This window comes from Sabethes cyaneus, chromosome 2 (assembly GCF_943734655.1).
Source record: "Sabethes cyaneus chromosome 2, idSabCyanKW18_F2, whole genome shotgun sequence".
Lineage (NCBI taxonomy): Eukaryota > Metazoa > Arthropoda > Insecta > Diptera > Culicidae > Sabethes > Sabethes cyaneus.
This window is the reverse complement of record NC_071354.1, coordinates 1219580-1233957: the sequence shown is the minus strand read 5'-3', so window position 1 is coordinate 1233957 and position 14378 is coordinate 1219580. Positions and strand designations below refer to the sequence as shown.

The window sequence follows — 14378 nt, the reverse complement described above, 5'->3', positions numbered from 1 at the left end:
TGACTCCAGAGATTTGAGATTGAACTGGGTGGATATAGTTAAAGAGTTATTCATTAATTTCACGTTGTGTCTCTCGTTAATTAATTAAAAGCACAATGGACTTACAAACGCTCTATAAAAATATGGACGTGTCTCATCTTGCGATTGACGAGGTTGAGCACGAATTAGCAATTCGAAATATTACTTTCGACGAAAACGAACATGAGAGTATTAAGCGAAGAAAACTTAAAGATAAAATGAGAATTGAGAGGGAAACTGAGAGTTTTTCGGTTGCACCAAGTAAGGTAGGGGTAGTGGAGGAAATTTCTCGTATCAGAACGACATTGCCAATTATTGCCAGTTTACTAGATAACCCGAAAAGCGACATTAGACAGCGTTTAAAATTGAAAACACGATTAATTCATTATCGTGTTCGCATTTTTTTGCTTTTGAAGTCTCCCGGTGCGGAGCAGTATGGACTGGAAATTACAAATATCGGCAAGCAAGCCAACAAAATTTTTCGTACGCACTTTCCGGCGTTGAAAATTTCCGAGAGTAATGCACCCAAACCGAAACCGTTAGAAGCCGATATTTCCTTGGCCTTGGAAGATGTACGATCTGAAATTGAAACTCTTAATGAAACAGCAACAGGAAAAGATTTAGAAAATGAAACAGTAGTAGATGAAACGAATGGTGAAATTATAAAGAAATCATTAGAATACAAAAAGCAAGAAATGAAAGCGTCAAAAGAGAGATCAGATGATGTAATGAAAGTGCTGACTGCATATGAAAATGGATCTTTTGACAATTCAGCAGAATTGATCAAAATTTTCAAAGATTTCGTTATACAGACCTCAGAACAACAGAAAATGATGAGAGAAAGGGAAATTGCACTAGATGAGAAGAGGATAAGGGAGGCAGAAGAGAACATGCAGAAGAAAATACGTTTAGAAAAGTTGTTGATAGAGATGAATGAAAAGTTGAAATTGACCGACGAACCAAAAATCGAACCGGTGGTCGAGTCAAAAGAGGATAAGAACAAAATAATTTCAGAGATACCACCAAAGTTGAATTTGAATTTAGAAGAGATTAGAAACAGTTCAGAGGAAAGTGAAACACCAGAAAGCACAGACGAAACTTGTAAGGAAAATTCGAAAAAGAATAAAGCGAAGAATATTAAACATAATAAGGTGCATTCGACTAGACGGATCAAAGAGCGAATCCGCAAAATAAGCTCTTCGTCTGATAGCACAAGTTCGACAGAACAGTTTAGTTCGAGCTCCGATGTATCATCCGACTCGAGTCATACTAAACGTAGGAATAGGAAAAGGAGACGGAATAGCTTGAAACGTATTCCAGTGTCAGAATGGAAAATAAAATACGACGGAAAAGACCAAGGACGAAAGCTGACGGAATTTCTCAAAGAAGTTAAAATGCGTAGTAAAGCTGAAGACATTTCGGACCGAGAACTCTTTCGAGGTGCGATCCACTTGTTTGCAGGTAATGCTAAAGACTGGTTTCTAGATGGGTTTGAAAACCGCGAGTTCCGGACATGGTCCGAGCTCAAGCGTGAATTGAAACGGGAATACTTACCACCTGACCTTGATTATCAAATTGAAAGTCAGGCCACCACCCGTCGTCACCAACCTAGAGAAAAATTCATTGATTACTTTCATGACATGCAAAAGCTTTTCCAAGCTATGCCTAGACCACTTTCCGAGAGACGTCGATTCAAAATAATATGGCGCAATATGCGTTTTGATTATAAAAATGCGTTGACCGGAATTAAGATCAAATCACTTACAAAATTGAAAAAGTATGGTCGTAGCGTGGACGAAAATAATTGGAACATGTTTCAAAGATCGTATGAGTCCCACAATCGAGGCAAAACAAGCCAAATCAATGAAATTTATACTCATAATACAAGTAAACCTAAAAACACTAATTCACAGAGTTCCTCCAAAAGCAAGACTAAATTAGAAGTTAAAGATCAAAGCCGATCTAAGAAATCAGGGGAGGGAAGAGAGGGGAAAAGTGAGTTACCAACAGAGCCAATGGAAGGTTCGTCTAAAAGCACGCTGCAAGCATTAGTCGATCAGTACAAACGACCTCCCATCGGTACTTGCTACAATTGCAAGAATGTTGGTCATCATTATGTAGAATGTCCGGAGAACAGACGCAAATTTTGCAGGCTCTGCGGATTCTCTGATGTGTTCACACATTTATGCCCCGTTTGCCAAAAAAACGTGCAAAATTCAGCATAAGGAGGCAAGCTGAATTGCCTGTCGAAAGTCCTCTAAATGATAATATATTAACCAATGACAGATTAATTATGAATGGATTTGAGCCTTATTCTGGAGAAGAGTATTGTTCAGACAGCAAAGTAGAAGAGATTTTTGTACGACTTGGAGGAGACAACAGACCGTTTGCCCGAATATTCGTAATGGGCAGAGAAATACTTGGATTGCTAGACAGTGGAGCACAGAAAACAGTACTTGGGATGGGATGTAAAAAATTAATAAAGTCGCTGAAACTCAAAATTTTTCCTGCTAACGTTACAATTAAAACAGCTTCAGGAACAGCAGTAGAGGTTGAAGGCTATGTACATTTACCGATAACTTTCAATGACGAAACTAAAATTATACAGGCTTTAGTTGCTCCTAATTTGAAACGACGACTAATTTTGGGTTACGACGATTTTTGGACTGCATTTCGAATCGAACCAGCAGTGCAATCGCTGACCGATACGACATTGCAAAATTTAGAATTAGAAGGGCATTTGGTTGACGAACTAGAGGAAGGGAAAGAGGAAGAGGTAACTACACTACTCACTGATGAGCAAACACATCAGTTGGAGGAAATTAAGTCCCAGTTTAAAGTGGCAATCGACGGAGCAGTGCTGGATGTGACTCCCCTCATTGCCCATAAAATAGATTTCCAGGACGAGTGTATAGCCTTACCACCAATCAGAATTAATCCTTACCCAACCTCACCTGAAATACAGAAAAAAGTAAATGTTGAATTAGATAACATGTTGAAGCAAAAGGTTATTGAGCCCAGTTCAAGCGACTGGTCCCTAAGCACGGTACCTGTTATTAAACCGACTGGTGATGTTCGGTTGTGCTTGGATGCCAGACGATTGAACGATCGAACGAAACGGGATGCGTATCCTCTCCCGCACCAAGAGCGTATTTTAAGCAGACTTGGGGTGAGCCGATATTTGTCAACTATTGATTTAACAAAAGCATTTTTGCAAATTCCGCTCCATCCAGACTCTCGTAAATATACGGCATTCTCGGTGCTGGGGAGAGGACTATTCCAGTTCACCAGACTACCATTTGGGTTGGTCAATAGCCCGGCCACGCTGGCTCGACTAATGGACCAGGTGCTTGGTTATGGTGAACTGGAACCGAATGTATTCGTGTATCTGGATGACATAGTCGTCGCGAGCGAATCATTCGAAGCCCACCTTCAGAGCCTTTCTGAAGTGGCCCGACGTTTGAAAGTAGCAAACCTATCAATAAATCTTGAGAAATCAAAATTTTGCGTGAGTGAGCTCCCGTATTTGGGTTATATTCTGTCGTCGGAGGGATTGCGACCGAATCCCGATAGAGTGGAAGCAATAGTAAATTTTGAGCGCCCGTCTTCGTTACGCTCTCTTCGTCGCTTTTTGGGAATGGCGAACTATTACCGCCGTTTCATTCCCAATTTCAGCACCCTCTCTGCACCACTCACCAATCTGCTCCGAAAGAAACCCAAAGCTTTAAATTGGACAGAAATAGCTGAGCAAGCCTTTTTACAACTCAAAGAAAGTTTAATCGCAGCACCAGTACTTGCGAACCCGAATTTCGATTTACCCTTCCAGATTCAGACGGATGCAAGCGACAGCGCAATCGCTGCTATCTTAACCCAACAGCACGAGTTAGGGGAGAAAGTAGTAGCCTATTTTTCTCAAAAGCTCTCTCCTGCACAGCAGGCGTACGCAGCTTCCGAGAAAGAAGGGCTAGCAGTACTTTCGGCGATTGAAAAATTCCGCCCGTTCATAGAAGGTACACATTTTGTAGTGGTGACTGATGCATCTGCCCTGACTTATATAATGAAGGGGAAATGGCGCACATCATCCCGATTGAGCAGATGGAGCATAGAACTGCAGGGATATGATTTTGATATAAAGCACAGGCGTGGAAAGGATAATATCATACCCGATGCACTATCTCGCTCGTTGGAGACGATGATACTAGAAGTGGCAGAGGACACTTGGTACGCAGATCTGTACAAAAAAGTACTGGCATCGCCAGATGAATTTCTAGATTATAAAATAGAAAGCAAAAAGTTATTTAAATTCGTTCCAACTAAGACAGACGTCTTAGATTTTCGTTTTGAGTGGAAACTTTGTGTTCCGGAGACAGCTCGGGCTGATATTCTCCGAAAAGAGCACGATGAAGCCTTCCATATTGGGTACGAAAAGCTATTAGACAAACTACGCACTAGGTATTTCTGGCCCAGAATGGCCACATCGGTCCGAAAATATATCGAACGATGTCGAACCTGTAAAGAATGCAAGCCTTCATACGTCTCACAGCACCCAGCTATGGGATCCCCTCGTCTCACCAGTAAACCATTCCAGATTTTAGCAATCGATTTTATTCAGTCGTTGCCCCGTTCAAAATCGGGAAATATGCATCTTCTCGTGCTGCTCGATCTCTTTTCCAAATGGACCGTTTTGGTCCCGGTCAAGAAAATTTCCACGCCGTTGGTAATAAAAATTCTCGAAGAGCAGTGGTTCCGTCGTTTCTCGGTTCCTGAGGTAATTATAAGTGACAATGCGTCAACGTTCCTTAGCAAGGACTTTAAGAATTTCCTCAGTCGGTATCAGGTGCAACATTGGGCCAACTCTCGGCATCATAGCCAGGCCAATCCGGTGGAGCGTCTGAACCGGAGCATTAATGCATGCATACGGACGTACGTTAGAACCGATCAGCGTCTTTGGGATACGAAGATATCCGAAGTGGAATACGTGATTAATAACACGTCCCATGTTTCAACAGGATTTTCGCCTTATAAAATTTTGTTTGGACATGATATCATCCAAAGTGGAGAAGAGCACCGTCGAGAGGTTGATACCACTGAAGCGACTGAAACAGAAAGACAAGCAAATAGGGTCAAGGTCAATCAAACAATTTATGATATTGTACAGAAAAACTTGTTAAAAGCCCACGAAAAGAGCTCAAGAGCATATAATTTACGATTTCAGAAGCCAGCTCCAATATACAAAGTTGGCCAAAAGGTTTTCAAACGGAATTTCGTCCAGTCGTCTGCTGGAATAGCTTACAACGCCAAGCTGGGGCCATTGTATACTCCATGCACTATTGTTTCACGTCGGGGTACAAGCTCATACGAACTTGTCGATGAGCAGGGCAAAAACTTGGGGATATTCTCATCCGCCGACCTGAAGCCAGGTAACCCTGCGTAATTCTCAGTTTAAATCTCGTTCTTTGCTTAGTACTACTTACCTGATTAATATTTTAGGTTTTTGGAGCAAAAATTTGTAAGCCATCATGTAGCGTCACATCGTCCCTGCTTGTTCGAGTAAGCGTATACAATAATGATTGTTATATGTAATTTGTTTAGCTAAAATGAGTAAACGAGAGAGAAGCGAATCTGATGAACCGCGAATAAAAAGCCTTTTCGATTACTATCTCTTTTTGACTGAATAGGGAAAATACCGACGCCATTGAAATGTCTCAGATTGTTTTGATAGGAAGCGTATTTTAGGAAATCAACCGACCAAAGGAATAAGACTGAAAAATTATTTCCTTAATTCGCGTTAAGTAGGAGCTTAATGAATCGATTCCACCTACTACTATCTATTCAATTAAAGATATGACCCTCAGAAGGTCGATTTATAGAAATATTCGGACTGGAATTTTGTTATTCGTTAAACACCTCATCAGAAGTTAATTCGCGTTAGGAAACAGGAGTTGGAATTTTTTCTCTTTCTCAAAACAATGAATTGTTTGGAAAGTTTGGAAGATGAAAAGATTCGTTAATCGAACTCCAGTAATAGTCAACGAGAATAGCCTTTCATATTTTGGATGAAAGCAACTATTTGATGATTTGACATAGATGTTGTTTGATCTTTTGTTTGTTTCGTATACACAGAAAGGTGTAACTAAACCCTGGGCCCATATTAATAAGAAGCGACATTGTGGAGTAAAATTAATTAATAACGTAGTTATCAATTAATTTTAGGAGGGAGTGGGTGGTAGTGTTACCATCGCGGACAATCCCGTAGTTCGTTGGCATGTATGATACTTAGTTGTTATTTGTATTTAAAAGTTTTGTATTAAAATATTATGTAAATGGTAGGAAATTAGCTTTTGTTTAAAATACTCAGATTGGTAAATATTAATGCTAGCTTAAATTAGGAAAATTAAATTAAAAGGATAAAAATAAACACTCCAAGCGACAAGTTAAAATGTAGAGTAGAGAAGTAAAATACCTTAGCACAACCCTGCTACCAGAAAAAATGCTACTAGCGCTACTAGAAATACGGCTACCAAAAAGGAAGTAAGGAGAACTAAACGAAAAAGCGAAATAAGGGGAAAATAAAACCAGAGGGGAAAAAGGCTTAGCTGCCGGGGATAAAAGTTGCGAAAGGTCTCTTTAAATCTAACCACAGACCAGCAAACATCGAAATCGCTCGAAGAGCTAAAGTTCAAAGAAAAAGCTTTCAATAGTTATTGGGATAATAAGTTTAAAATTGGAAACTCGAATCAGGTATGATAAAGCTCAATGGTTTGAAAACGATTTGCAACATTTTTACCCCCAATAACCCGGTAGCTAATGCGAAACCCTTATTTTCCCACGTGGTCCGCAGGACCCATTATCTAACCCCAAAAAGGCGGCCGATAAGCTATCTCGCCCCGTGGAGCGAACGCGGATAGCGGTCATAGGAGTCGGAGATCGATCTACGGCGATACGCAGAAGGAAGATCCTTCCCCGTACATGCGACGAGGGTCGGAAGCAGGACATGGTAGCGAAATCAGCCGAGTAGCAGTAGCAGCAGTTTCTGGTGTAGCAGAGAAGCCGGCCGGCAGCCTTTCGTTTAACCAAAGCACGTGTAAGTGAAGGCGAATAAATAGTTTTTAAGGAAGTGTAGACAGTAGTTTAGTAACTGAAAGTGATATCCGAAATCTTGATCGGCAATTCCTTGTGAAAGCCGACCCTGAGAGCGGGAAAGCTACTCACGGCCGCGCTAGCCATTCGAAAAGAGGCAGATGAAGCACGCCCTCAGGATCGCCGATGGTGTCTGACCAGCGATCGGGGGTTTTGTCCTAGTTGGTCCTCTACCGACTAGTAATATTGCACCTTCAATTTTATTTCATGAAGTAATAATATTCAATATCACAATAGAGCAAATTAGTCGCTGTTTCCAAAACAATGTTACACAATTACTGATAAATATCTTTTGACTAATTCTCTTTGCATAGAGCAATAATCAATCAAACCGTTAAACCACCACCCATAACGTCGTTTTTCTCTGTTTTTCAATCTGGTGGCAAAACTCATCAAAAAGATTGATAACAGTTTATCAAAGATGATGTGACATCTGTTCTCATATTTTCCGCATTATTTATGGAAACCATTGGCGGTCCAATACAAAAAGGTAACCCAAACATCTAGGTTTAAATTATCAGAAATCTTGAAAATCGCTGTTTATTGAGATTGCTAGCCGTTTGACTAAATAACACAAACGATTCAGATATTGGTAAATGTTTTTCTAGCTTTTTTTATGATGACAAACCTTGGTTATGTGCGACGAGCCGCCCTGTCTATTAAAATTGAGCATTATTGTTAAGGGACGGCTACGGTATGACTCTCGGTTTTTCAAAAATGTCACTCAAAGCACACAGCAAACCAAAACACCATTCACCATGCATCGAACAGCTCAGGAAAAGCAGTGCGAAGGAAACGAATAGAATAAACGCTACTTACTTATATGGCCATTAGTGGGATGAATCATCCCGTTTGGACGATATCCGGAAGGCATCTTTATCTCATTTATTCATAAACTGTTTAACCGCCTAATACTTCCTCGGATTATTGTGCAGCGAATGCCAAAAGATCCACACGAAACAAAACCGTAAGTTTACTGCGTTTCTTCTGATGTTCGGATTCACGCTTTTTCTTCGTCGTCTAACTTAGCCGAGTTAGTCGAGCGTTTTCCAACCCAGTTGCCCACGGAACCACTAACACCAGCACGCATGGACGATTTTTCACCGGGTGCACATGCACGTAATAATCACAGCTCAGTTTATGGTTTGCTGCAGGGCACTTTTTTTATTCGCGGCTTTTGCGGTATATAGCGTCTTCTGGTACCCTCCGCCGGCACCATCACTAACTAGGGGCGGATAAATCCCTCTGTTTAGGACCAGAGCTCCCTCATCTTGATAGGGAGTCACACCGCTGTGGTTAGTGTGAGAACTTCCCTCCGTCCAGCATTCCATTAATCACAAACATGCTCATATCGAGTCCAGCTTAGCCCCCACCCATCGCACTAGAAAGGACCATTTTCGCTAGTCTCACAAAACCGTGTTTACTTATTTCATTGCTTTATTTTCACTTATGCGTTTCGTCTGTTATTGTAAAGATATTTTCTTCCTCTTTTCAACCAACGAACGTTTATTATTCTACAATCTAACCACAGTTGTGTCTTTTTTTTTCGTACACAGAGCTTTTCTATTCCGCGTATAGTGTTTATTGCCACCTCGAACTATTTGCTTGGATTCATACGCTTAAACTGCCCGAAGCAAGACGGCAGTTCGTGGTACGGCAACGGTTGGCAATAGACAGTGGATGCACCTTTTTTGGAGCGAGCCCGCGTTGTTCCTTTTCCCCTTCACCTACTGTGCACGCTCGTACCGGCGAATCATCAACTCTTCTTTCCTCTGCCGAGTTGCCATAGTCTGTAAAGAGAACGGAAAAAGAGGATCATGAAACGACATGGCGCGAAACATATCGGATTCAGTTCATCTGCGATTCGTCCCAGTCAGCTCGACTACTTGTTTGATGTTCTGCGTACGCGGTTGTAAGAAATTCAGTGAAGGTACAACGTCTTCGGTGTGGCTAGCGATGTGCGAAGGCAAACATTTTGGCCAGCCAGCGGGTAAAGGAGGTGAGTGACGATGTAGCACGTGGATTGCGAATCCTCGATTGTACCAATACAATCCGTACCATGAATTTTATTATGTGAATAAACTCCAAATTACAACACATTTAGAATTGAATCATTGCTTTCCAAAACTTGACTAAATTTAATATTCACTTTATTCGACGTCTAGACCATTTTAAAATATGCTTGCTCAAGAGAATCAAATTCAATTGTCCAAGTCAAAGAATTAAAAACATATAGATCCAAAAAATCTAGTCTAAAACTAGGTTTTACCCAAAACTCTGAGGACAAACAAAGTTCATGCGCTAAACATGTTATTACTGTAAAAAGCAGAACATGATCAAACATCCTTTTAACAATAAATTTATTTTGAAATATTTTTTATCAATATCCAAGTCTTAAATTTAAAAAAATATATAATTACTTAAACCTGCATAAGAAAACGATTGAATATGCCAGACGACTACATAATTAAACCGTTACACGTCAATTTTCCAAATGTCCAATGAAAATTGCTTCTGCGCAAAAGCTACAGAGGACTGATACAATAAAATCAAAAGATAAAGATGCTGTTTTCAACGTAGTAGTACCCGAATTAGTTGAATATTGCTAGATATAGTTTGTGAAGAAAAGGTACATGAAGTTTGAAAATCGTGTTTTTACAGGAGCGGCGTTTTATTCCGTCGAGTTTGTTCCGCTGGATATTGGAACCCTTAAGCGCATTATTATTTTTCACCCACTTCCCATGGTCGGACCCTTATAAATTTCATATCAAAATAATCGTAAAAATCTATAGAATCAAAATCAAGAATATAGAAGAATAGAAGAAAAAATCGTGGTTTAAGTCTCCGTAATGCAAGAAAAAACCCGATTATATCACTTCTCTAGTCACGATAATCAATGCTAGCTAAAAAAGCCGATGTGCCAATGATTATTATCCGAGCTCATACAAAGAAGACTGATTAAATAATTGAAATTATGTCAGTAATGGATCGGCAAATTTTAATGAGGTAATATATAAGAGTATGAACAGTTTTTGGATGAGGAAGATGAAGTGTGGATATGTTTTGGAAGACTTTAATGAACCAAAGTGAGTTATCAATCTACTGACCAATTGACTGAGCGATCCAGCGGCAAAAGAAGAAAAATGATAGAAATTCAACATTTGCGCCACTCTGCTGCATCAAACAACGAAAAACCTGCGGATAAGGCAAACGACCAAAATATGCTAATTGGTTCAATTTCATAATTATGATGGACAGCCGTTGTGCACTATGCTGCTGCAGGGCACTGCTGTGCAATTTTGCAGCACCTTTGAAGGATAACATTCAAAAGGTCTGGTGCTCTAGTTTTCGTTTCTTTTCCCACTCGTTATGGTTTGACGTTCTTCGAACCGATCAATCCCCCTATGAGGTCCATTGGTTGCCACATTTGTGAAACTTTCTAGCATAAAAACTTCAAATGAACAGAAGTCACTTGGTAATGTTTTTTGTAATAACAATCGTAATAAGGTAATAATTAATAAATAATTTTAACTCTGTCAAGGAACTCTCAAACACTCAGTTTCAAATTTCCTGATTTCGTCAGATCATCTTTTTACGCTCGACTGAGATAACCAACCAGCCGCCACAAGAAGTGGCTTGTCTTTACCTTGTTGGCTTATCCAAGCAGCAATAGGACCCAGCCCATCACTGGCAGGCAGTTCTTTCTTTTTTTTTGCAGACACCTCATTTTTCGCATTTGCTGCTTACAAATATTGACCAGTACTGCCGCTGAATGGTGGTCGTCTGCTACGGCTCAGTTGTACTGGATAGTCATGGGAGTTCTTCACAGTGTTGATATTTTTTATGGAAGCTTCTTTTTTATCGATCTCAACCGAGGTGTTTAAATTTCATCGCTCTGATTGATGAAGCAATAGAGCGCGAGAAAAGAGAGTTTGCTTCATATTTAATTACAATAACCCTTTTTCGCAGACCGAAAGCGCGGTAAAACGATTAAAGTGAGCGCTCATACAATTTGATGTTGTTAGAACACCCATCTTTTTTTATATATTTTGTATAAAAATTCAGTTTATTAACGTTAAACAATAAAATGAACATCAACCGTTGTCTTCAAAATACGAGTCACTAAAACTTTTTTTCCACCGCATATATTTTGCAATTCAACGCAATTAAAAAAATCAATTCTTAAATGTTATACGAGAGCAATTGCAACTCACCGTAATTAGGTTATTCAGATTCCGTCAATTTAGAAGCAATAACATCATTTATCATTTTTTCTCATTACTCGACTGATATAAATATGCGAAAGTGCGATCAAACTTGTTAAGCGCAGCGACCGAGAAGTAGGGTGCCATTGGAAATTCAGTATCAACAGGATAGACACTAATCATTAAATTTTCACTTTTCTCAGGGGCTAGTAAAACCGGCACTAATCTTGAGCAGAGCCCGTTGGCACCTATCGATACGGATGGTCAATGACCGATACCGTGTAACCGAGTGGCGAACGCATACCATTCCCATAAAAGATACACGTTGAATAAGCTCCATAGCCGACGTGCGGCGTTGGAAAGAGCGACAATTATAATTTTTAATTGTGGCTTGCCGCTTTTGGCTGCTCACGCGCGTTTGCCGGATGGATGTGAGTGATTTTTTAAGCGGATCTACAAGCTGTTTCAGGAGGATGGCATGATGTTTTTTTTGTTTTATTCGTAGTTAAAATTTCCTCATATGTAAGTTCACTTCGCTGAATGGGGTCGAATATTTGTGCGTTGATGTACTGTACATTGGTACGAAGCTAGACAAATAAACTGCTTCTTGGTAATTATAATTACCTAATCACGAGATGCGGTGTTCAGAATTCGAAAATTTGAATTCAAGACCAAAGAAATTACATTTTTACAAATATACATTTTTTTACAAATACATTTTTATAGATTTTTCTACAAATATGGTTTACAATTGTTAACTTCACTAAAGTTTTTGAACAAATTATTTGATTTTATTCACGTTAGATACGTATTCCGCCAACGATTTGCACAACAGTTTTTGAACTTTTCGAAAACAGACACTGAGGAAGCTTACAAGTCGTGGGCGAAATACGTATCTGTCAAGAATAAATATACATGGTAGAATTTAGTTGGATTAGTTTTCTTTTTATTTAACTCCACACTTTTTCTTATCAACCATTCACTCCACCGACAAACTTAGGCCATTACAAATATTTCAAAAAGTTTTTGTCCTTCCGGTGTTGGGCCACTGAAAAGGGGTGGGGGGGCGAAAAAAACCGAGATTTTTTTAATCGAGCAAAAAATGGATTTTAAGCATTTTTACTTAAAGTTTAAACGTGAATCCCAAATCATTTCTAGCTTTTAATATTTACGCTATAATTCTCCATGCAAAAATTTACGAAAGAAAGACAGAAACGAAAGAAATTTTTTTTGGACGATTTTCGGAAATTCCATTGTTCGAATTTCTGTTTCGTGCAGAAGCATGAACTCAACTCATGCACTCATTATTCGAGTTTTTCAGAATGTAGAGTCTACAGACGATTGATTTTATAAAACAAATTTAACTCATATCCTACAAATTATTTTTTTGCCCCCCGATTTTTCAAGCCAATTTCGAAGGGGGGTAGGGGGTGACGAAAACTTTAAAAATAATTTGCAATGGCCTTAACAAACTTTAATATATATCCTTCAGCAATGAACTCATTCAAGCGAATTCAGGCTAATGTACATTTTTGCGTCATACTCAACATGAATTTTAGTTTGGTAAACACGTCCGTACATACGTAGTAAAAAGGAACAATGTGAATTTTATGACCAGAAATATACCCGGAAGCACTCAAGATTTAATTCGTATGTTCTATCAGGCTTAAAACTAGATATAAGGAATTTATTTTGCAATAGCTCGGCCGAAACTGGATGAGCCTGATAAGCAGTTTGTGATAAACTGAACGGAAGAAGCGTAACAACGTCTTCAATATATTTTATTCATTTGGCTTGGAAAGCAATGAATATCTGCCTAGTGAGTACGAGTCCTGCAATTCCATCTCGCGATCGTAAATAGCCGTATCTGTGTGACCTTTGCACAAGCAACCATCTTCACAGCAAATCACATAAGTAGTTGGAAATTCACTTTCCCTTGTAACCTGATAACTACTTGTCTCCAGGAGGGAAGGTACTTGGGAACACTCGACTTGGAATAGTCTTATACATGGCTATTTGTACAATTATTTTCAAGCAATCGAACGCGATCTGCAAAATCATTCACTGTTCAAATCAGATGCTGATGAAGTCTGCAAGTAAAAGGTGAAAAGGGCACTCAGACGCAATCCCCGAAGGCCATGCAATTTTTATCAGCTTTATCCATAATGCCATCATTCGACTTCTAAAAGCGCAATACACAAACTTTAATGTCATTTCTAAGTGTTCCAACTAAACCGATTGATGTTTTAGTCGAGTTTACCGAAATACCAGTCTGTCAGTATCATGGCTCCATAATACATAGCGCATTCTGCACCTAATCAAAGAACGTGCTAATGAACATGTATACCCCTAAGATGAGATAGTCGTTCGCCAAATCATAACGTTCTGCCAATTTTTCGCTGCAGGCATGCTGTAACCTGTTCGTTAGAAAAAGCAAAAGTACTCCTCCTGTGGCATATTGTCACGACAAGGCAAAAAAAACGTTTTTAAATGTACCTGTAATATCCAAAAAGTGTCTAGGCAAGGTTTTTTTTAAATTTCTCAAATTAAACGCATTTTTCTTCATTGAAGCAATATTTGAAAAATAAATAGAATAAGTAAATTTATTTTTAAAGTCCAAATTCAATTTAAAGTTCATTTTCTTCTGGTACATTTACTACCCATGATGGTAATTAAGCTTTATAGTTGACAGTTGGCTTTAAGATATAAACATATTTTCTAAATAAGCCACAGATCGGTTGGAGCTTAGCAATATCGACCGGTGGTAAGATGCAAATACTATTAATAGTTCTTCAGCAAGCGATCCGCTCGAAAAGGTAACAGGTAAGAAATGGTATAAATACGAAACATAAACACCGTGAACGAAAATAAGCAATATCATTACCAACTAATGATCGGGACCGGAAAACAAAAAAAAAGAGCATCAAAATGTAGCACAAATTAATCCGCCAGATTCTCCGACAAGCTTGCAGTGAACATTTCCCGACCAGATCATTCGACTGTATCTGATTATGG

At 39.2% G+C, this 14378-nt stretch overlaps 1 protein-coding gene across 1 annotated transcript in view; it reads right to left on the bottom strand.

Moving 5' to 3' along the window:
* Positions 1-8032, bottom strand: part of LOC128734630 (calpain-11-like) — a 77883-nt gene extending 69851 nt beyond the window's left edge. The window contains exon 1 of the mRNA XM_053828916.1: positions 7978-8032. Within this exon, the coding sequence (XP_053684891.1) occupies positions 7978-8032 (55 nt within the window). The remainder of the gene's footprint in view (positions 1-7977) is intronic.
* Between the last annotated feature and the right edge of the window lie 6346 nt (positions 8033-14378).